Genomic DNA, 22,777 nt, shown 5'->3' with positions numbered 1-22,777 from the left:
CCACCCGACTCCCTTATCTCTCGCAAGTTTTCTTCTCCCACCTAATCCCTCTCGCCGGAGCATGCTATATCACTTCTTCACGGGCTCTCGGGTCCGCCAAAAGACACCGATAGGCAGCGGCAGCAGCAGAGCAGTAGTAAGGAGAGCAACAAGTGGAAAAGAAGAAGAAAGAGCCCAGCAGAGTAGCCTAGAAGAAGAAGAAGAAGAAGAAGCAGCTTCTTTTTGGTGTCGTCGATCGAGCAGAAAGACGAAAGCTCCATCTCCATCTCTCTCTCTCACTCTTCTCCGTTTCCCCTCCCGACCAGGCTTAGCTTCTCAGAGCGAGAGCTGATCCCACCCACAACGTCCTCTTTCTCGTCCCCTCCTGGTCTTCTTCTTCTTCTACTTCTTCTCCTTGTTCGCGCTCTTTCTGAATGAAAAATCCACGTCATCTTTCGTTTCCTGAGATGATATTGTTTATTGCTTTTGCCCTGTTTTGATCTTCGATTAATTTTTTAAGGAAATGCCGTCCAGATTCAGAAATTTTTAGCCTATAATTAGAAATAGGCATTTAGGGTGTATTCGATTTTGGAATCTAGGGTGATATCAGCAAGAAATTTATGTACAGGGTAGAATTAAAGGGGGTTTCCTGGATTGTGTGAAAATTATTACCATGTGGAAATTCATTTTTTAAAGGCAAAGTTAAAAATATGACATAGTCCAATATATTTTTGAAAATCTGCACTCAAAAGGAAAAACTATATAGCTTTAAAAAATATTTTGATTTGTGCTAAATTCACATGATGCTACATTTTTGGCCACTTTTACCAGAGGTCAAATCACTTTTGAAAACATACCCTATTTCCCTTGATAGAAGCCCACCGTATTCGAGCTCGAGTATCTTGGTTCTTGTTAGAGGTATCAAAAATCTATCAACTGATTAAATATCAGTGATATTATGATAAACATTTTGTCAATTTACTACTTTTTAATATCTTCTACAGGAACCGAGATAAATATGCTCAAAGTTGGTTACGGTGTACTCTGCTTTTTGGAACCAGCGAGAAAGTTTCGTATATATTTTGATCTACTTTAATATTTTGATCTACTTTAAATTTCCGTTTTTCCTATTTTCGGAAAAGATGTTTCAAAAAGTTGAATTAATAAAACATTTTATATAATTCATCAGTTCTCTCTCGCGTATTTTATAGAGAAAAATGAAAATCGATGCCTGATCGATTCCTAAAGCATCATAATTAGCTAATAATTTTCATTTTTGGATACAAACCTAAATTTCCATATAAGGAATTATCTTTTGCATTTTATTGAATTCGCTTATCCCTGCGAATTCATACTTTTGAGCATTTTATGTTCATGCTCTTTGATCCTCAAAACCTTCTCGACACTATTGCATCTTTCTCTCTTCGCCTTGACCACAAGCCTCTCCCCTCAGAGTCTCATCCGTATGAATACGCAAAGATCCTCGATAGTTTTACAACTTCTCATTGATTCCAAATTCAAAAAAATGCATGGAATGAAAAAAAAATCGTTTTTCAAAGATTGGTTCTCTATATCTCTTTGTTTCCGTTTTCTCCCCTATACATATGTTTACCCACAAAATTTTCCATTTCTCTGCTCTTTCTCTATCTCTCTCCCTCTCTCGTTTTCTCGTGGATGCACCAAACACACAACACTCTTTCTGTCTCTCTCTCTCTCTCTCTGTCCCTGCTGGCCAGACCCGGGAGGAAAAAACTTTTTTATCGATAACACACACTACACCGCCCATCATTACTTTTGATCTTTTTTCCTGTGTCCCCCTTTTTCCAGCCAAACTCTCATGTGACATATTGAAATTGAGAGAGAGGGACAGGGAGCAAATTTAATCAATAATCATAATTGATGTAGTGGAGAAAAGCATGTGTCATGAGGTTTCGAATAATATGTTTTTCGAGGATCTATTAGTGCTTGTTGAGGATTGTTGCTGATTTTTGTCTCTTGAAAAGTTTTTTTTGAAAATTTTAGAAGCCATATTTCAAGGTCTGAATTTTCAATTTCTAAAAATGCTCGTGTTTTCTTTAGCTTATTTTCTTTTTTTTTTCATACTTTGAAATTTTCAACAGATGAAAAATGTTGAGCATTGTTGAAAGAAAACGCCTGAAAGGCAATTATCATTTATGCTCTGTTAGAACACCACCTTATGCACTTTGAGCTCAATTATCTCGATTTCTGTGCGTGATATCAAACATCTGTAAACTAACAAAAGTTGGTGATATTACGATGAATATTTTATCAGTAACCATATGTTTGATATATTTTATAGGAAATGAGATAATTGAGTTCAAAGTAAAAGTAAACGGATATGTTCTATCCGAGCATTTAGAAAGTTTCTTTGAGCTCAGTTATCTCAATTTGTGTTGAAGATAACAAAACTTTGTAAACTAACAAAAAGTTGGTGATATTGCTATAAACGTTTTTACAGTTGACAACTTTTTGATATATTTTATAGGAATTTCAAAATTATCTTTTTTTAAAGACGCTTTTGTTGTTTTCTGTCCCACTTCATCATCTTCTCCTCCCGTTCTTCTTGCACCGACTATAAAAAATCTGAATTTGATTTTTGTCACTCTCTTCACACCAATTCTTTTCTCTCCTTCTTCATCTCCTCTCCATTTTTCTTTTTTTTTCCACCCCCAAATACGAAGGGACCCCGCCCATTGTTGTCGCCTTCTGGCACCACCCCAACAACCACACAAACTGGTTCTTCCTCTTTCCTTTTTTCCAACTGCTTCATGATGTGTGTATGGATTCGTTTGAAAATCCATGTTTTAGTATCTCAAAATCCCAATAATTCCCAATTTTTTGCAGACCGCGAGAAGATCTTCGGTGTGCGAAGTTGCTGGTACAGTAGCCGCCCGCTGGTTCTCGTGGAGTGAGGGTTTCTGTGTTTCGGCCTTTTCCCCACCACCATCACTCCAAATTAAGCCCCCGGATTTCTCTACGGGTTCAATTCCATTGTTTTATTTAGACATAACGGTGAGCACTTTTTTTTTGGAAAATCCTCCAGAGAAGCTGGAAAATGCAGCTGAAATTTTCTAAAATTAAAATTGCAGGTGAAATTGATTAGGCTCCACACATACGACGACGACGAAGCTTCGAGAAAAAAAGTTGTTAGAGAAGAAAGAGTTGGTTTGGAGCAACGAAAACAGGAAACCCAGGGCACAAACAGACAGTGATGGCCTCGACATCGGCTGGACAGAATGCGACTGCTAAACGTAAGAGTTTTCTGGAAATTCTCCTACCGTAGTCTACCTTTAAACATCCGCATCCTTGTTTTTCATCGTTTTCCCTCATTCAAACAAAAAAAAACAACAAAAATGGTCCGGGGCGAATAGACAGAGAGAGAGAGAGAGAGAAAAATCGAATTTATAGTGTTTTTTGTTGTGTGCGTCAACATCTTCTCTCTCTCTCTCTCTCTCTCTCTCTCTCTCTCTCTCTCTCTCTCTCTCTCTTTTTTTTTTGAAGAAGTTGTCTCTTTTGCCTTCAGAATCTGTCTCATCTGGAATGCATGAAAAGAGAGAAAAGAGAAAAAAGGATTTTCATCATCATCATCATCTATTTCTTTCTTTCAGCCGACACCACAGTCGCCACAAACAACAATCGGGAACGCGAGCGTGACTTGAAGCAGTTCACCGAGAGATTTGTCAAGAGTGAGTTGGTTGGGAATCTTGGAGATAAGACTACTGGGATTAAAGGGGCTCAGGTTCTAGAATTTTGGGATTCCAGGAGTCCAAGATAGTCTCAAGATTAAGGAAATAACGTATGCCCGAAGCATTCGGATTTTTTCGTTGAGCAAAACAGATCGGAAAGGTTCTGAAAGGTTCTGAATTTTGAGTTCTGAAATGTCGTTGTTCGGAAACGTCGGGTTCTTGAATGTCCAGAAGTCAATAGCTCATTTCGAAATTTCGATTCAAATATAGATAGATTTTTTTCTGATGAACATGAAAGCTTTTAAACTTAATGAACAGAAACTAGGCTTCGTGATTTCCATGTTTTTCAAATTCCACCTACCGTAAACACTCTTATAGAACGCCGCTCAAATCATCAATTTTGAGCTCAATTATCTCTTTATCTGTAAAAGATTTTGATATCTGACTACTTTTTTATACCTCTTACAGGAACAGAGATATATAGGCTCAAAGTTGGCGGCTTGGGGTGATCTTCTTTTAGAGAGTTTACGATATTTCACACGAACTTCACAACCTTCTAGATCAAATTCTTTTGCTATGGCTTCTAGCAGATCTATCATCGAGTCTTTCCCCTTTTTCATTTTCCCCTCTGCCCTTTTTTATTCCGGCAATGCTCCATTGGAGCCTCAACGTCCTCCTCGTCCGATATCCACCCTCACATCCACCCTCACATTCATCGAAAACGAAAAAAAAGAGAAAAAAGAAGCCAGAAATTATACGAGCATTTTTTGCGCTCTTTTCACTAGCCACACTCTCCAATTATCCCATACTATTTCGCCACTGATTCAGCGAGAGAGAGAGAGAGAGAGAGAGAGAGAGAGAGAGAGAGAGAGAGAGAGAGAGCCGGATTCTCGGCGTCTCTTCTCTCTTACACCTCTTGGATTCTGACGACGTCGTCGTCATTGGCGTTGTTGTGTTGGAAAAAGAAGAAGAAAAAGGGAAAGAAGTGAGGGAGGAAGGCAAAAAAGCTATGTGTGTGTGCGTTGAAATCGAAAATTAATCCTCTCTTTCTCTCTTTTCACTGCTCCGCCCGGCCGTTGAAACGCTTGAGAGGGTTCCCATAGTAATTTGAAGAAGACGGGGCGTCAAATGAAAAAAGAGCTCTTTTTAAGGAAAAAAAGGATGGGTGGTTTGAAAAGGGATCGGAATTTCCGATTCGGAAATGAATAACTTCAAATTTCAGCCGTCCAATTTCCGGTATCCGAGCGGCTCACCGTTGACCAGGTTTATGATCGGCGGACCGGGAAACCAAGGCATGAAGTGCTTCGTGATCACTTCATTAAGGTGAGCAAAACTATATAGATTTAAAGCAAGGCTGTGAAAATCACCACCGCGGCCGGCGTGGCCGGCCTTTGGAGGTTGCCGTGGACTAATCGACCCAGAAACCACTAGGGTATCCTACCTAACACAAAAATACTCTATTCCAGTTGTGGCGGCGGGTCGAGGCACAGCCTTGAGTCAAGCCAAGAATTCATTTTGTATTCCTAATTTTATTCCAAAAACTTCCGCACACAGAGAACAAAGACAATAAAATTAAAACACACCACACCACACCATGAAATTCAAAAAATGTTGACACATGAAAAATGCACAAAGGCCCTTGTACTTTATCCTTTGTTTTCAAAAATTCTGAATTTCTGAATTCCAAATTTTCCCGAATAAATGTATAAAAAGTTTTTTTTTGCAGGAGGGACGGATAGAAGAGGAAGCGGCGATTCGCGTGATTCAGGAGTGCACGAGTCTGTTCCGCAATGAGAAAACGATGCTGGAAATCGAGGCGCCTGTCACTGTTTGTGGAGACATTCACGGTCAATTTTACGATCTCATGAAGCTATTCGAAGTGGGAGGATCTCCAGCGACGACCAAATATCTGTTCCTGGGAGATTACGTCGATCGAGGATACTTTTCCATCGAGTGCGTCCTCTATTTGTGGGCACTCAAAATCTGCTATCCAAACACGCTGTTCTTGCTTCGAGGAAACCACGAATGCCGTCATTTGACCGAGTATTTCACTTTCAAACAAGAATGCAAAATCAAGTATTCCGAACGGGTCTACGATGTCTGCATGGAGTCGTTCGATGCGCTTCCGTTGGCGGCGTTGATGAATCAACAGTTCCTGTGTGTTCACGGTGGACTCTCACCCGAAATTCATACTCTTGAGGATATCAGGAGGGTTCGTTTCTCACTTAAAACTTTGAAAGATCATCGAAATATTTTCTATGTTTTCAGATAGATAGATTCAAGGAGCCACCGGCATTCGGTCCGATGTGCGATCTTCTCTGGTCGGATCCTCTTGAGGATTTCGGAAACGAGCGGAATTCCGAACAATTTAGTCACAATTCGGTTAGAGGATGCTCCTATTTCTACAGCTACGCCGCGTGCTGTGACTTCCTCCAACATAACAATCTGCTCTCGATCATTCGTGCTCACGAGGCTCAAGATGCTGGGTAGGAGCAAAGCAGAAAATATGAAAAAGGCATAAAGTATAATCCATTGCAGATACCGCATGTATCGCAAGTCTCAAGCCACCGGCTTCCCGTCGCTTATCACAATCTTCAGTGCGCCAAACTATTTGGATGTGTACAACAACAAAGGTACAAAGAGGAGATTAGATTAGAAAACACAAATGCTAAATTTTTTTTCAGCTGCGATTCTGAAATACGAGAACAATGTGATGAACATCCGTCAGTTCAACTGTAGTCCACATCCATACTGGCTTCCGAACTTCATGGACGTCTTCACATGGTCATTACCATTCGTTGGAGAGAAGGGTTAGCGAAATTTAAAAATTAGTTTTCTCTCTTGGATCCGACCGTTATTTATCTAGAAGATACTAGTGAAAATCTTAAAATAATTTTTTTGGAGTGATATCTCTTTCAGAATCCGAGAATGTTAAAACAAACTACCTGAATGATCTTATTTCACTTTGACCTCAATTATCTCAGTTCCCATAGAAAATATTAAAAATCTGAAAACTTCGAAAGTTTTAGTGATATTCTGATAAACAATTTATCAGTTGACAGTTTTTTGATATCGCTCATAGGAGCCGAGATAATTGAACTCAAAGTTCAATCATACAGGGTGGCGCTTAATTATCTGTACTAAAGCTTGTACTAGCAAAAACTTGAGTAAAGCATTGCACTAGATTCAAATTTGGAGTGCAAAAATTTCCTTCCTCTCAAAAAAAGTTCCTTCCTCTCAAAAATTCACAAGAAACATTACGTTCATCTTTAAACAATCATAACAATACCCAGACTTGAGGAATCGTTTTGAAAATTTCCGTAGCTTAGAATCAAACGTAAAAATATAATTTTACCAATTTTAGTGCTTCCAAGATATTTATGCTTAAAGATATGCCAGCTTTTATCAGTCCGGGTAATTGTGAGCCAACCTGTAAGCATGCATTTAGTTGGAGAATTAACGGTTTTCAAGGGGTGTCGTATGTATCAGCATATAATTGTTCAAATTTTCAGTCACCGAAATGCTGGTCCACATCCTCAACATTTGTTCTGACGACGAGCTGATGGCAGAGTGCGACGACACTTTCGAAGGTACGTCTTCTCTCTTATTTTCCAGGTTTCAAACTCTTCGGATCCAAACATTGATTCATTTAGATGTTCCTTTAGCTACGTGTAGAAAATCCCCCAACATGATAATTTATCTAACTAGTCCAAAAAAACAGTAGAAACAAAAACACCGTTCGTAATTTTATATATCTGTTAAATTTTGTAAACTTATGATACTTTCCAATTGATTTTTGTCTTGTGCTCGGCTCCTAGGGAGACGCCCATCACTATCCCCAATCTCTCTCAATTCAGTGAGAATACATGTGTTTTTCTTCTTGCTCGCATTCTTTTAGGATCTGTTTAGAAGAGTACTGTAGCTGAAGAAAATGGAGAGAGAGAAAAAAAGAACAGTACACCCTACAGTATGCGAGTATTCGGTGTTGTGTGTTATTTTTTCAGAGCTCTCTCTCTCCTTCTCTATTTCTCTCTTCTCTCTTTTCTCTTCTTCTATTTTTTTCCTATTTTTCTTCTTCTTTTCCTCTTTCTCTCCCTATTTTTGGTACCCCTTTTTTGATGATGATGATGATGATGATGATGGTCCATTGTCTTGAATGTTGTGTCTCTATTTATCGATCGTTCTGATTGAGAGTCCGCCCCCTGACGTTTGATTATTATCCCAAATGTTGAGAAAGAGAAAAGAGTTTGAAAAATCATGGAAAAAAATAAAGAAAAATAAGAAAGATGGCATGAATATGTGTGTGTGCGGGTGTGTGCAATTCTGACATGAGACTGATCGAATTTTGATATAAGGAATGGAGAAGATTTTTGAGTGGTTTTCTGATAATTTTTCGTTTTCAAGCAGCTTAAAACTTAGAGATGCAAACATTTTTGAATAGGATACCTGAACTCTGGATGTGTAGGTCTTTGTGAACCTCCCGAATTGGAGATTAAGGTTTCCATTGGGTCGGAAAATTTAGCTGGCCGACCGAGCGACAACCGGATTGGTGAATTTCCGCGTTAACGGGCCAGAGAGTGTTTGCGTACGAAGTATTTCATTTTACGACACAATATTCAAAAAATTCATAGTGTGTCGCAAAATAAAAGGCTTCNTACGCAAACACTCTCTGGAACTTGACGTTCAAATGCCCGAATTCGGTTGGCGCGCCGAGCGATCGGTCAGCTCTGTCGGTTGTCGGTCGGTCAGCTAACTTTTCCGACAGAATGGAAGCCTTATTAGAGAGGGAATTTTTTGATACGGTATCTAAATTCAGGATCTGTTTTTTTTTGTAAATATTATAGAGTCTAAGAATCAAAATTTCCAGGTTTTTCCCTCCATTCCAAAAACGCCGTAAGAATAGAAAAACGCATGTATTTGAGCCGGTATTGAGTGCAAGAATCTGAGCGCCCAACTAGTCTCCGAAAAGTTTCCCCTACAATTTTGTCTTCTCCTTGTCTTCGTAAAACTCCTTTCGTTCCCTTCCATTGAATGGAGTCCATTCCCAAGTGTTTGCAGGCCAAAAAAGCACGTTTTGAGAGGAAAGAATTCTAGTGTTTTAAAAAATCCAGCAGTGTGTCTCCTAAACCAGTTTGAATCTCGAGCCGTCCGTCTATTTTTTCTTGATGATCAGTATTATATCTTAACAGCACGCGCCTTTAGAAGTTGACAACGATACAAAGTGTTTTTTTCTTAAATTCCAAAGTTTTCAAAAATTAAAATCTAATCCAATTAAAATTTAAGGAGCCGATGGTAAGTGTATGGATGTTCATCCTATTCGAAAAAAGTCTGGTGACGTATGTTTTATATGGCAATCCAATATCTTAGTTTATATATTTTTCAAACAACCGTTTTTTGTACACCCTGTCCCTTTAAATAGTACGGGCAAGCGCTTTTTCTACACCCCTACACCACCAAAACCATTTAGTTTTGCTTTTATCGAGAGAAAAGTTTGAGAAAAAAAACTATTGTCGAAAACAAGAAAATCTCTATGTGGCTGCTGTTCTATTTTGAGTTTTTGGTTTGATGCTTTAATTATAGACGGTTTTGTATATCTAATATATCTAACCTGCTTTCTTTTATTTATTTTTTTTTATTTTTCTCATGATTTTTTGGCTGGAATTCTTTTTAACGCTTTTTGTGTTCTGCATGCACTCTATGTATCCCCCTTCTTCTTCTGGAAAGAGAGTTTCTTTGGTTCTTAAAATTAGACATTAAATTAGAACTTTAAGAATTTTAGGATTTTGATAAAGAACAAGTTAAGATAAGGAGAAAAATGAGTGTGGAATTCTTGATAATCTAGAAAAGTCGTTTTTCAAATTTCAAACAGACTAAGTAACTTTTATTTTAAAATTACATGGTAACATTTTTATCAAAACTGTAAAACTCAGAAAATTAGGATTTCCGGACATCTCTTGAAAAACCAAGTTACCGTTACATCTCTTATAGATGCCATCCTATACTGAACTTTGGAGCTCAATTATCTCGATTCCTGTGGAAGATACTGAAAATTTACAACTTATAAATTAGTTATCATAGTATTTCTAATATTTTATCAGTTGACAGATTTTTGATATCTCTGAAGGGCACCGAGATAATTGAGCTCGAGATGCACGTAAAGGGCGGGCCTTTAATATAGCAAGTACGGTAATTGATATTGGGGAATACAAACCGGAAATTTTCACAAAAAGTCCTCTTTCCAACCCCTATTTTTCCCCTTATTTCTATCTCTAATTTCGGTAAAAGTTAGTGTTCTAAAAATCCCAAAAATACCTATACTAGCAATCTCTCTTACACCCCCTTTACACCTACTGTAGTAGTTATCGCCTTATAATTAATTATTGAATTGGCTTTTAAGCACATCACCACCCTGTTTTTTCTTTTTTTTCGGGCGGTGCCTACTCTTTACTCTTTATTTTTATTTTTTGATTGGTGATAATGTGGTTGCCAGTGGAACATTTTTCCCCCCTAATTCAGTTATAGTGACGGTTTTGAAGTTTATTTTGATTTTTCCAGGTGGCGTTCCATCGGCTAGAAAGGAGGTCATCCGTCACAAGATTCGTGCAATTGGAAAGATGGCTAGAGCTTTCTCAGTTCTCAGGTAATTGAAAGTTTATAGAGATTCTAGAGGCTTCCATTCGGTCCGCCGTCGGCCCAGTGACGGTCAGCTGACGGTCCGCTAACGGACGGCTCGGTTCGCGGTCCGTCGGCCGACTAAGTCCTGACCGAAATGGAAGACTTATTCTAGAGAAAGAAAGAAAGAGTTGTACTCAAATGGTTGGAAAATGTTCCAGATTGAAAAATAAACTAGAAGCTAAACTGTAAGTGGTAAACCTAATAAGTTCAAAAACTGATTGTATTTTTCAGCTGGGGTTCTCCATCCATTGGGGTATAACTCTTACCAAAACTTGCGAAAAAATCTCAGCATGTTTCTTTATTTTTTTTATTTTGGTGATGATGATTTTTAACGAAACGCTCTAATTCTCTATGTCTCTCATCCATCTCGTGTCTCTTATTTCAGAGAGGAATCCGAGAGTGTGCTCGCATTGAAAGGACTCACACCGACTGGTGCACTTCCGGCTGGAACACTTCAAGGTGGATCACGTGGAATCAGAGAAGGTTTGTTCAAGAATCTCAATGATGCCATCATGTCCTTTTGCCAATGCCGCCTACTCGTCGTCTGTCGAAAAAAATGTGTGGATTTTCTCTAACTCTATACTTATACTTTTGAGACACTGACCAAGAAAGTTTTTGGAAAGAACGAAAAAAAAATCAAGCATTTCTAGAAGAAATAGAGAGAAATTCCACTCATTTTGACAGACATGACAGCGAGTCGGTGGTTCAATTGAAAGGATTGATACCCGGTGGAAAATTACCACAAGGGGCGTTGGCAGAAGGACGATTGGATGCATACAGATTGGAACAGTCAGGTCTGAAATTTCAGATGTCTTATGAAAAGGCAGCTGGTTCAAATTTTGAATTGAGAAATTTGGAAATTTAGGGAGAATTAGAGGTTTGAAAACTAGAAATAGCTGGCTCGCGAAAGTTAGAATCGAAAGCTGGAAATTTTGAAGGTTAGGACCCATATTTTGTTAAAGACCGGAGTTTTTTGTAATTTTGTATTTTTGAGAATACAGATTTTAGATTCGAATTGGAAACTGTATGGAATTTAGAATAATTTCAACATCTTTAAATTCTGAAAAAGTAGTTTTAAAAGCTGAATGCGACACTTTGGCAAATTGATCCGACTTACCGTATTTGCTCTAATAGAAGCCCACCGAAAGCGTCAAGTCTGGACTGACTTATCTCGATTCTTGGAAAAGATATCAACATTTTTTAAACTGATAAATTATTCATCATAATATCACCAAGATTTTACCAGTTGACAGATTTTTGATATCTCTCATAGGAACCGAGATAATTGAGCTCAAAGTTAAAAGTTATGGGTGGCGTTATAGTGTTTACGGTATATTTGTGATCTCCGTTTTTTGAGAATATAGATTTCAGAAAAAATTGAAACTTGGAATTCAGAAAAGCTAGAAAAGAAGATTAATATTTTAAATGCAAGACTCTGTCACTTTGATCCAACTTACCGTAAAACCTGTATTAGAAGGGCCCTGATACTACCAAGTTTGAGCTGATTTTTCTCCGTTCCTATGGGAGATATCAAAAATCTGTAAAGTGATAAAACATTTCTGGTGTTATGATAACAAATTCATTAGTTGACAGCTTTTTTATACCTTTGACAGGAACCGAGAAAAAGTGACTCAAAGTTGAAAGTTAAGGAACCCTTCTATTCCAGGTTTTACGGTATCTATTAAGACCAGTGTGTAAGGCTATGAAGCTTTTTACGGTTCAAAAAACCGAAATCCAATGTTTTCAAAAAGAACTTCATTTTTCAGTGGCCGCCGTCTCCGGAGTCGATCAAGGACACACTATCCAAACATTCGAAGAAGCTCGCCGTCTCGATAAAATCAACGAAAGAATGCCACCAACAATGGCGACACCGCCAGCTCAATCACCATCTCAATCGCCAATTCCATCACGGCAAACAACTCCACAACCACCTCAAAATGGACCATCGAATAGTTCATAGTGTGATCCTATACATTGTCAGTCATTTCGTCACATCACACCAGCCGACATATCAAAAAAGAGAGTTCACCGGCAAATGAGGCGATCTGACACTAAACTACTACTACTCCTAAAACAACAGCTTGTTGCGTATATGTATACATATAATTTTATATTACTATTTCTTTTGTAGTTCGGTGAAAATGTGTGCTCTACAATTCTCAGTAGAGCACATGTGCACTATTTCTTTCTTGAGCTAGATGCAAATTCCCCCCCCCCCCACTAATTTTTCCCCAATCACATAGTTTTCACCCTTAGTCCATATTCCCCCGGTCCTCCCCTCCTTGCTCTATTTTGAACCAGTCCAGTGGAGCACACTTTCTTCCAGAATCTTTCTTTTTTTCTCTGTCTCTCTCAAAAAACACACCGCCCCATCCTATAAATTATCGATTTGTGATTGGATCCGTTCTCAGTCTCGTTGCGTGTTTTTAGTCGCCCCACCCCCCTATATTTTTGTGTGCCCTTTTTCCCCTGTCCCTTTAAAAGTTCTATATAGTAACCCCCAGATTTTCCACTTGAGACCCTCCCGTTTACAAAAATCTTTCTTTCTCCCCCAAACTTTTTGCCATTTTCGTTCGTTTCCTTCTCTCTCCCATTTTCTCATTTTCTCTACGAAATATCCTTTTTTGAATTTCCAGATTCATCATCTCGTTTTCCCGTTTGACCTTTTTATATATTAACACCTGTTCAATCTTTCTTGATCCCTTTTTTATACATTAATATAAATATGTTTTTCGTGTCTATAAGATTTAATTTAAGCTATGTTTTCCCCCTTATGTTTTTTTGTTCTCTTCCCTTCCCCTTACAAGTCCCCCCAGATTTTTTGGTCCTCCTCTTCAACTCCCCCACCCACTTATTTTTTGGTTTCCGCTGAAAATTTCTATACACTCGTCTTATAATTTTATAATTATATATCTTTTCCTTTCACCACAACTTTCCCCCTGTCTTCCTCTCTCTCTCCCCCTCGCTCCCCACCCCATCTCTCTTTTTTCGTTCGGAAAATATTCTTTTTGGAGATTTATATGGAAAATGAAGCTCTGAAAAAATAATTTTTATTTGATTTCAAACAAGACGAAATGGAAATTCAAAAGTTAGACCAACATTCAACGATGATTTAAAACAGAATAAGAAGTTATAAATTATTGTAACACCTGTAATAGAAGGGCTTCTTAACTTTCAACTTTGATCTAATTTTTTTGGTTCCTATGAGAGATATGAGAAATTTTTTGTCAGTTGACACATTTTTGAAATTTTTCGTAGGAACTGAGATAATTGAGCTCAAACTTGACAGTGTGGAAAAAAATTACAAAACTTCGTATCAAGAAATCAAATACAATAGATATAAAAATACAGTTTAACAAATACAGTAAAAACTCTATTAGAAAGTCATGGCACTATATTGCCCGGTGGGTGTCTAGGGTGGCACTGTATTAGGGGGTGGCACTATATTAGAGGCTGGCATTCAATTAAGGGAGGCTATCTAATAGAGTTTTTACGATAACAGCGAAAAAGGAATAATCAAAAATACGTAAGATCTTAATTAGTACCTTCTGGCCATACGACTACTGTAAGTGCACGAATTTGTTTTCCGTCATCATTGTCATGCATTATTGGTCCAATTACAACCGATGCAACTTTCTCATCCTCTCGTTTTATATCCAGCCCTCCGAAAAAAGCGCACGGCGTTGAAACGCTGTAATTATAGAAATTAACATTTCAGCAACAATTTCAAAAACCCACAACACAAAAGTTCGAATCAATGACTCTTCTCTTTCCACTACATTCAGACCATCGGTTAGCTCAATCATCATATCTTCACTTTCAATAATATTAGCAGTGATGTATTCCATTCTTTGATTGCTTCCATTTTTCCACGACTTCAAAAACGTGTTCCATTCTGTCGGTGTGAATTCAGATGTATCAAGTTGAATGTGTTTGCAGTCCGAATTCGAAATGTCTTTCAGGGACATCCAGTTGTTTGATGGATGATCAGTAACACTCAAAAAGTCGCATTTGAATTTCGGATGAAGAGGTCGCATTCCATCAGGTAAAGTGTCGACGTAGATGACGAAGGACTCGACGACGTTCATATTTTTCAGAAAGTAGTCAAGATCTTCAACGTCTCTCTCTGCTTCATACTTGATTATCAGTTCATTGATGGATTGTTGTCTCTCGTTCAACCATCCTAAAATCTGAGGCATCATTCCTATACAATGACCACAGTCTATGATCAACGAATCTATGTCGCATTTCAGGAACCGTGTCATCCCATCGATAGATACGGTCAGGCTAGCCAAACTGTCATTGCTAAAACTAAACATTGCCGATTCCAGAATATCTTTCAGATCTAGACGGTCACAGTCTAGATATGGGATGAAAAAGGATTCTGATGTGTCACCCTTGGATGTTTCCAGCATTGCCATCATTTGTATACTGATTTTAATTTTGAACATGTTTCGGGGCAAATCTCTAATCAAATTATTATTGAAATGTCGAGAGGTGTTTGATAGTGCGGATCTGAATACAAACGGTAAAGTGGAGAAACTACAGTAAACACTTACAGAACGCTGGCATTGCAGTTTGCCAAGATTTCTCTGAAAACCACGTACGGAAGTTTTGATACAGAAACCATGGTACAGAATATACAGAATCAATAGAAGAAAACGATTTGAAAGTAGATTGGGCAGCATACGCAACGCTACCGTGACGCGACCGCCGCGCACAGGAGCTAGTACTGACCCTCCGGGAATAATTGTGGACGTCGAGGCGTCTTCAGATGATGGGACAGGTTGGATAAATAATTGTTGAGATTAGATAGAAAGAGTGAGAATGGTAAACAACCATAAATTACTAGTCAACGAACTCTGAATCTACGGTACGGGATTTTGAATCTAGGGAGATCCACAGGATGGCGCATAGTTACCGGGACTGATAAGAACGGGTATATCTTTCGACATCTTGGCAGCACGTATCTTGGCAGCACGAGATTTGGTAGAAATATTTTTTACGTTTGATTCAAAACTACCGAAATTTTCAAACCAATTGCTCAAGTCTAGACACTGTTATGATCTTCACGAGATGAAGCAACTTTGACAAGCTATTATTCAGCTCAAGATTGATCAAACAATTTGCAACTTGACCAGTTTACTCATTAATTAATGGAATTTTTGCGCTCCAAGTTTGAGTCCAGTACGACGCTTTAATCAAATGTTATGCTGGTACAAACTTTAGTCCGAGACCACCTTGTGAGAAGATCTGTGACATTGGTTAAGTACCAGGAAAGGATTCATCTTCACAGTTTATTCCAAAAAACGTAATGTACAAAATAATTAAAGCTCTATACATTGCAACAATATACAATATCTTAATGTACAAATAGATCCTTCTATCAAATTATGCTTTCTCAATCTTCTCTTCAATAATCTTGAACTTGTTTCTCTTCTCCTCGATTTCACGAATTTCCCGTTCCGATGGTATCACTGGCAGATAGGTAAGCCATGAGTATCTCAGGAAGAATTGGTTCAATTTCGATGGAAGCACATATCCATTGGTTTCAATATCCGATTCTCCTTTTTCTGGATCCTGCTCCTCATCGTCCATTTCAGAAACAAATCCACGTTGTCGTCGTGTAGCTCCACCGGTTATATTGTCAAGGGTGAATGCAATCACCCCTCCGATCAGCATTCGGATTGTTAGGAGAGTTCCAAAGACGTCATCAACTATTTGGTTTCCTGGAAACACACGATTTTGAAATTTCAGTATAACCTCTCTCAAGATCTTACCGGTGTTCAATGGAGTCTTCTCAAAATGTGTGGCCACTGTCAATCCCATAATGATCGAAATTCCAATAATTGTCAAATTCCTGGATATCTTCATATCAACGGTCTGCAAAAACCTGGAGCGCTGTTCGGGAATGCTCTTTCAGGAGAATAAACGTACTTGTAGATTGCTCAAGGACACTCCATTAATTAGGCAGACACCCATTGCCAAAAGTCCTCCGATGATAGGTTCAGGGATCATTGATAAGAATGCGGCGAATTTCGAAATGACTCCAGCCAAAATAAGTAGGACTCCAGCCATTTGCATGGTGATACGCGAGGTGACCTGAAAGGTTTTTTTATATTTACAGATCCTGATCCCCCCAAATTTCCCTTTTGTTATCAATTATGTCACGATGGTCACTCTAAGTTTTACTTTTTTTTTATTTTTCCGCTCTTATCAGTTAAAAAAAAACTAATAAATATAATCCTGGTCACTTTTCCTTTTGTTCTACAACTTGTTATCAGGTTCAGGATGATAATTCCAGGTTCTATATTGTTTTCGGTCATGAGGTTTTTTGTAGTTGGGGAAATGATAAAAATCAAACCATCAAACTGCTGTTACTCGGAACCGGCCAACAGGATTAGTTATTTTTTGAGGATTGAGAGGAACAGTAGGAAACATAGGCTAGAAATTAAAGTGGTGAATGCTCTAATAAGAGCTCACCCTATACGTTAACTTTGAGCCCAATTATCTCGGTTCTAATGGAAGATACCGAAAATTGGTTAACTGATGAAATATTGGTGATATTATGCTGAATACTTTATCCGGTGAAAATGTTTCGATAACTTTTTGAAAGAAGCTAGATAATAGAGCTCAAACTGTATGTATAGGGTGGAGCTTCTATAAGCCAATACGGTATATTCTCCTCCGATTTTTTGAACCCTGCATATATGTATAATCTTATTTGGGAGTTCAAATTTATTCGCCAAACCAGAAACCCTGATATAATCCCCCACGTGGTTTTCCAAACAGTTTCTCTATCTCTTTTCCAATGATCTTCGACCAACCTTCGTCACGGACATGATAGCAATATTCTCGGCATAAGTAGTAACTCCAGTTCCAACTCCCCAGAGTGCCGCCAGAATACATCCGACGCCTTCAACCACGAATGCACGATTGGTGTTGGATTGTGGTGGACGAGACTGCTTGGAGATCTTGGCGCAGAGATCTGAAGTTTAAATACAGTAACCCACTCCCTTATCCAGGCTTACTGTAATCCCCGATACTCTCAATCATGGCGGCAAAACACGAAGCCATGAATCCACAGACCAATGCCAAGTTGAACTTAGGTGGTCCAAAGAATAGAGGCATTGGCATTTGAACCCATGGGGTCTGATCGAAAACTGTGATGGATGCATTCTGATCTGTTCTGGCTTCTCCGCCACGTGGCTCCGCATTGGTTATGGTCATGATGAAACAGATGAACCAGACGATAGAAATTCCAAGAAGATACTAGAATATTAAAGGTTTAGAGAGTTCTGGGACTGGGGCGAAAAGAGCTTACCGGGAATTGGCTGAAAATCTTCTGACGAGTGAATTTGAATCTTTTTTCAGATAGTGAGAACACTGGAAGTGGAACTTCATATCGTTCCAAAATTACCACGAAAAGGATGAGAGTTAGGAATTCACTGAAAAAAATTATTTCAATGTTTACGATCTCTTGTTCCTATACATTTACTAAACCTTCATCAAACAACATCTTTAAAATTCCCTATCAGTTGAACTATAACATCTTAACCTAAAACAAAAATTTGGTCGCTGAAAACGAAAAAAAGTTGTTGACTTTTCAGAATTCCAATGTTTCGCGGGAAAACCCCGCTGATAACCCCCTTATCACTCTTTTTTGACTTTTAAAAGTCACAACCAGCTGATGTCACTTTGCAACACCATGTGATCACTGGCGTCTTTTCTTGTACTATTTCGTATTTTTAGGCGTGGTTGGGACAAAGTTCGATAAGTCGACTCACACAATCGAGATCCAATGTAGAGACATTTTTTCCTCAATATCTGGCACAGTGCCAATTGTGAGCAAGCTCATAATTGGGACGATTGTAACTGGTCCGATGTATTTGGAAATCTTTCCGACGAGACCCGTGAATCCTAGGATGGGCATTATGAGCACAGCGATCAGGCAGCTTCCGGAGATCTAAAATTTGAACGTTTAATTATTTTGCGGTCCAATTTAAGGTTATTATTCAGTCGAGAAATTTAGCCGACCGACCGACCGACCCGATCGGTCAGCGGCTGCCCTGGGTTAGCTGGGTCGGCTCAAAATTGGGTCTGGGGACTTTAAAAACCCAAAAAGGACTCAAAAATCGTGTTTCTAGGCATTTTCGAAAATTGATCAGATGGCTTAGTGGGATTTTCGAGAAAAAAATTGGATCTAAGGGTCCCGGGTTCGAACCCCACCGGTGACAACTTCTTTTTGATTTATAGTGGCTGGAAATTCAAAAATCATGGTTTAATAGTTCTGAAAATTGCTTCTAGGCCATTTTCAGCCGAAAACACGATTTTCAGAGTCAACCCCTATTCTATTTTTTCAAGAAGTCAGAATTTCTGAATCAAATAGACGCTTTTCCTTGAAATTCCCAACCCTACCATTTGCATTTTCTCTTCCCAATTGTTTGTATTGGTATCTGCATTACACGGGAACGTCGCCTGGAATGTGTGCAGGGCAGGAAGGAAGGCGAACGAGGGACCGTGTAGGATCGAGAGACTGAAAGAATGGAGTAAATATATTTTTGAGATGGTTTTTGGAACTTTGCAGAAAAATAGAAAAATCAGCAGGTGTCTTATATTTCAATAATCAAAGGACATATTTGTCTGTGCGGTCTTGAAACTCACCGCATCCCAAATGTCGTCTGCAAAATTGTAGCAATACCCGATGTGACAAAAGTGGCTGAGATCAATTGTACACTGAAATTAATCACTTCTCTAACATCTGAACCATTTTACAGTAATCATACCGTATCTGAAGAGCTTGATCACCCGCACATAGCATATCTGATACAACGTAAGGGATTACCAGTAGAGATGACAGACAAATCATCATTTGTTGTAGACCAAAAAGCATAATAGACGGAGGACTCGGTACCTCATTGACATGAAAATGCAGATCACTCATGGTTGATTCTTGGAGACACAATTCTGAATGAAACTGGAAAATCAAAAGTGTTCACTGAAATTTAGAGAGTAAGAGATTCAGAGAAGTCAGCGAATTAATCGTTTTGTTTTCTAGATAATAAGCGTGGAGAGAGAGAGAGACCAAACTTGTGACTTTTTTCTAGTGAAACTGTATAATTCACTCATGTTCTTTGTGTCTTTTTTTGGTTGGCCCCTAGTCTCCGCCCACTTTTCAATATATTTTGTTTATGAAAAATTGGGGAGGCGGAGGTAGGTGATAAGGGAAAGAAAGGGTGTGAAGAAATGTTGATCCATGGTTCATAGGGAGTCTCAAGAAATTACATATCTAGTTTTCTGATGCCGTCTGACGTCACAAAGACACATTTTTAAAGATTAGGACAAAGGTTAAGGTTATGGAATGGTTATGTGTGGGAAATTTTTGGTGACCTAGATCTTTCTTAGGCCATGGTTTTCAAATTCGTTGACCTCGCACAGAGTTTTAAAATTTATCTGTGACTTCATGAAAACATAATCATGGATTATAAAAACTAAAAAAAAAACTAAACGACTAGGTTTAAAAAAAATCTTTTTCGATTGTTGGGTTTTTGCATTGAATTGTTCAGCTTTTAGTGTTTCACAAAACGTTTTAATTTAACTTGGCATGTTCAGTACTTCAAAATGAGTATAATCTTGACCTACTCAGACGAGATGAAAACTCATGCCAGCAAAGAAGTGCCTTGTCGGCATGATAATTTTTGGTTTCGGCATGATAATTTTGCTTGCCGGCCATATAGAGAGTCATGCCGGTATGGTAGGGAAAGAAAAATCATCCGCCGGCGAGGAAACGAAGCTCCGAAATTCCGGAGTGTTTTTAAAATTTTCAATGTATTTACAAGTTTTCCTATTTTCAAGCGTTTTCATTTTTGTTTCACCTTCAAAATATTTTCCAAATTCTAGAAATTATGGCTCCCTCGAAATGGAAGCTCAACTAGTCGGATAAAACTAGAGGAAACCCACTTTTCACGGACCTTGAAATCTTAAAAGATTTGCAATTTAGTGAGTATAACACTGATGATATGATCAATCCAAACATTAATTTTCAGTCAGCGAGCTTTGACCAGGAATCAAGGATTTCGGTTCGAACAATCAATTACTCTGAAAACGGAACGAATTCAAACCAACATCATTTGCTTCAATCAGACGAAATTGTGAAGAATTTGGAGACTAATCTAGTTCTTGGGCCTTATCCACATTTCTCAAATTGTACTTTAAATGTAATTCCCTACTTCCTTTTTTTTTTGGAAGATGTTACTTTTAAGTCATTTCTCATTAATAAATGATGCATTTTTTGATTCATCGGCTGCGGAGCGAAAGGGGAGGATTGAAAGAGCTTTTCCATGCCGGCGTGACTTTCAAAAAACCTTGCCGGCCTGAAAAAACCATTTCTCCTGCGGCGTGTACGCCGCAAGAAAACTTAATTTTTCGCGCCGGCAAGGTTTTTCATCTCGTCTGAGTAGTTAGGATTTTTTGGATAAAAGGTCCGTCAAAATTTATAAATCCTCTTATCTCTAACGATATTGAATTTCAAGATGTGAAATTTATATGTCTGAATTAAGCTTTTCAAGTGCATAAAAATGAATAAAAACACGACTAGGTCTTTTAATCTATTCTGTTTTTCGTAGTGGGACCCAAAATTCTTAAAATATCAAATTTAAACAAACCTAGGCAAGTTGAACTTACTTTGGGGCTCGGAAACGAAGCGGTTTCAAAACTACTAGAGATACCGTAGTTCGATCGATTGAACATAAAAGTTGAGAGTTGAGTAAAAACTACTGTATTACAAAACCCGGTTATCCAGGTTTCTTTTTTTTACGATTCTTCAGATCTATACAATTACTTTAAATTTTTGTTTGCTTCCTAGAAATCTGAAAAACTTGAACTCTGGTTAATTTTTCGTTGAACATCAGGCATTTCTTTCTTATTCTTTTCACTTGAATTCAAGATTCTTGAGCATCGGTTTCCGAAACCATCCTATCTGATCATAAAGAGCTTCTCCAGACTTTACGACTTCCAGATCGTTCATTTTTTGATTCCCTAAATATTTCCTGCACTTTTTCCTGCAATTTTTTGTGATTTACCGACCAAAAACCACACGATAACAGAATTCTGAAATTCACCAAACGTTGCCTGTTTTTGTTTGTTTTTTGTTCACTTTTTTCTGGTTCCAGTTGGTAACAAGGAACAAAAATTTGTTTGTGGGAAATTGCGAATTTGTAATTTATTGCCTGTCTCGGGTCACTTTTTGTCCCAATCGGCGAAACCAAAGAGTAGCGATAAAAAGTGATTAGATTCAATTCTTTTTAGAGTGGAAATAGAACGAAAAAAAAAGAAATGAAGAAGATACAAAAAATGTGTTTTGACTTTGATCAGAGAGTAAATGAAAGAAAAAAGGGGGAAAGAAGGAGAGGAAAGCGATTTTTGGTTTTTTATAAACCCCTCAAAAAAGGTTGATCTTTGAAAAAAATTTCCGTTCATTCAAATTCAAAAAAAAGCATTTAACAAAACATTCGAAACAAGTAGGGATTAACAAAAAATATCTGGTTTGGGTATCAGTGAAAAAATGGTCATAAAAAAGGCACTTTGAAAAAGGGGAAACAACATAATGTCGGAAATGCTCTAGAAACCTCCCCCTGTACGTGTTTTGAGCTCATTTATCTCGGTTCCTTTGAAAGCTATCAAAAATAGGTCAACTAATAAAATGTTGATGATGTTACGAAAAGCATTTTATCAGTTGACAGATTTTGGATAGCTCTTGTAGGAACCGAGATAAATGAGCTATAAAAGTGAGCATAGGGTCGCGTAAAAAAGGGGTACGGTAGCAAGGTAGGGTTGGTAGTAAAAGGTGGTGGTAGGGATAGCATAAAAATTTAGGCTTCTACTAGAGTAAATGAGGTACATTGCATTGATAAGATTTTTCATTTGGAAGTTGGTGGACGGATCTCAAGAACATGATTCTGTCGCTTCTTCGCTGCCATATATTCCCTCCTCGAAACGAATTCCCCATCCACCAAAAACGTCCGCCTACCTCGATTTTCGTATTTGAATCCGACATTCTGCTCGAAAAGTTCAGTAAGCCGCTTCTGCTCTTCAAAGTATGGATGTTTCTCCGAAGCACTCATTGCTCTCCAACGGGTTCCTGAAAAGTTCAAATCTGTATTTGGATCAGGAATTCTTTATAGGTGGGGACATGAAAAATAAAAGTCTCAAATTTGTTCTTGTTTTTTATTTGCTGCCTCTAGAGGGGTTGAACTTGTAGGACGACTACTGAAGGTGCAGCGCCGCTACCGACTGAGCCACACAGGCGAAGCTAGATGGCATATGTACATAAAAGCGGACACGACAGCCGGCATTGTACACCGTTACGCGAGAACGTATACCAAAACAATCCAAAAAATCTCCTTCCCCCCCCCCTA

General features: G+C 38.3%; 5 protein-coding genes across 5 annotated transcripts in view; 2 read left to right on the top strand and 3 right to left on the bottom strand.

The window, feature by feature from the left end:
• Window positions 1-61: 61 nt before the first annotated feature.
• CBG26492 lies at window positions 62-331 on the top strand (the record flags this gene model as incomplete). The annotated part of the gene is made up of 1 exon (XM_045236046.1): window positions 62-331. One exon carries the CDS (start codon window positions 62-64, stop codon window positions 329-331), a length of 270 nt encoding a protein of 89 aa, XP_045098788.1.
• A 2,880-nt stretch (window positions 332-3,211) lies between these two features.
• Cbr-tax-6 lies at window positions 3,212-12,321 on the top strand (the record flags this gene model as incomplete). The annotated part of the gene is made up of 11 exons (XM_002634511.2): window positions 3,212-3,251; window positions 3,609-3,686; window positions 4,909-5,009; window positions 5,413-5,898; window positions 5,955-6,172; window positions 6,225-6,319; window positions 6,371-6,496; window positions 7,199-7,276; window positions 10,242-10,326; window positions 10,747-10,844; window positions 12,128-12,321. 11 exons carry the CDS (start codon window positions 3,212-3,214, stop codon window positions 12,319-12,321), a joined length of 1,599 nt encoding a protein of 532 aa, XP_002634557.2.
• Window positions 12,322-13,895: 1,574 nt separating this feature from the next.
• On the bottom strand, window positions 13,896-14,991 carry CBG08363 (the record flags this gene model as incomplete). Its single annotated transcript, XM_002634512.1, has 3 exons — window positions 13,896-14,052; window positions 14,100-14,876; window positions 14,921-14,991. 3 exons carry the CDS (start codon window positions 14,989-14,991, stop codon window positions 13,896-13,898), a joined length of 1,005 nt encoding a protein of 334 aa, XP_002634558.1.
• Window positions 14,992-15,752: 761 nt separating this feature from the next.
• CBG08364 lies at window positions 15,753-19,305 on the bottom strand (the record flags this gene model as incomplete). The annotated part of the gene is made up of 10 exons (XM_002634513.1): window positions 15,753-16,090; window positions 16,142-16,244; window positions 16,299-16,463; window positions 17,189-17,349; window positions 17,393-17,633; window positions 17,686-17,809; window positions 18,149-18,327; window positions 18,780-18,897; window positions 19,026-19,097; window positions 19,148-19,305. The coding sequence occupies 10 exons, from the start codon at window positions 19,303-19,305 to the stop codon at window positions 15,753-15,755; spliced, it is 1,659 nt and encodes a 552-aa protein (XP_002634559.1).
• A 2,974-nt stretch (window positions 19,306-22,279) lies between these two features.
• CBG08365 overlaps window positions 22,280-22,777 on the bottom strand; it is a gene marked incomplete at both ends in the record, with an annotated part of 1,009 nt that continues 511 nt past the window's right edge. The window contains one exon of the mRNA XM_002634514.1: window positions 22,280-22,500. Coding sequence (XP_002634560.1) covers window positions 22,280-22,500 — 221 coding nt within the window. The remainder of the gene's footprint in view (window positions 22,501-22,777) is intronic.

The sequence above is a fragment of the Caenorhabditis briggsae genome (genome assembly GCF_000004555.2).
Source record: "Caenorhabditis briggsae complete genome, chrIV, whole genome shotgun sequence".
Classification (NCBI taxonomy): domain Eukaryota; kingdom Metazoa; phylum Nematoda; class Chromadorea; order Rhabditida; family Rhabditidae; genus Caenorhabditis; species Caenorhabditis briggsae.
The sequence above is the reverse complement of the archived record's forward strand: the minus strand, read 5'-3'. Positions and strand labels throughout refer to the sequence as shown.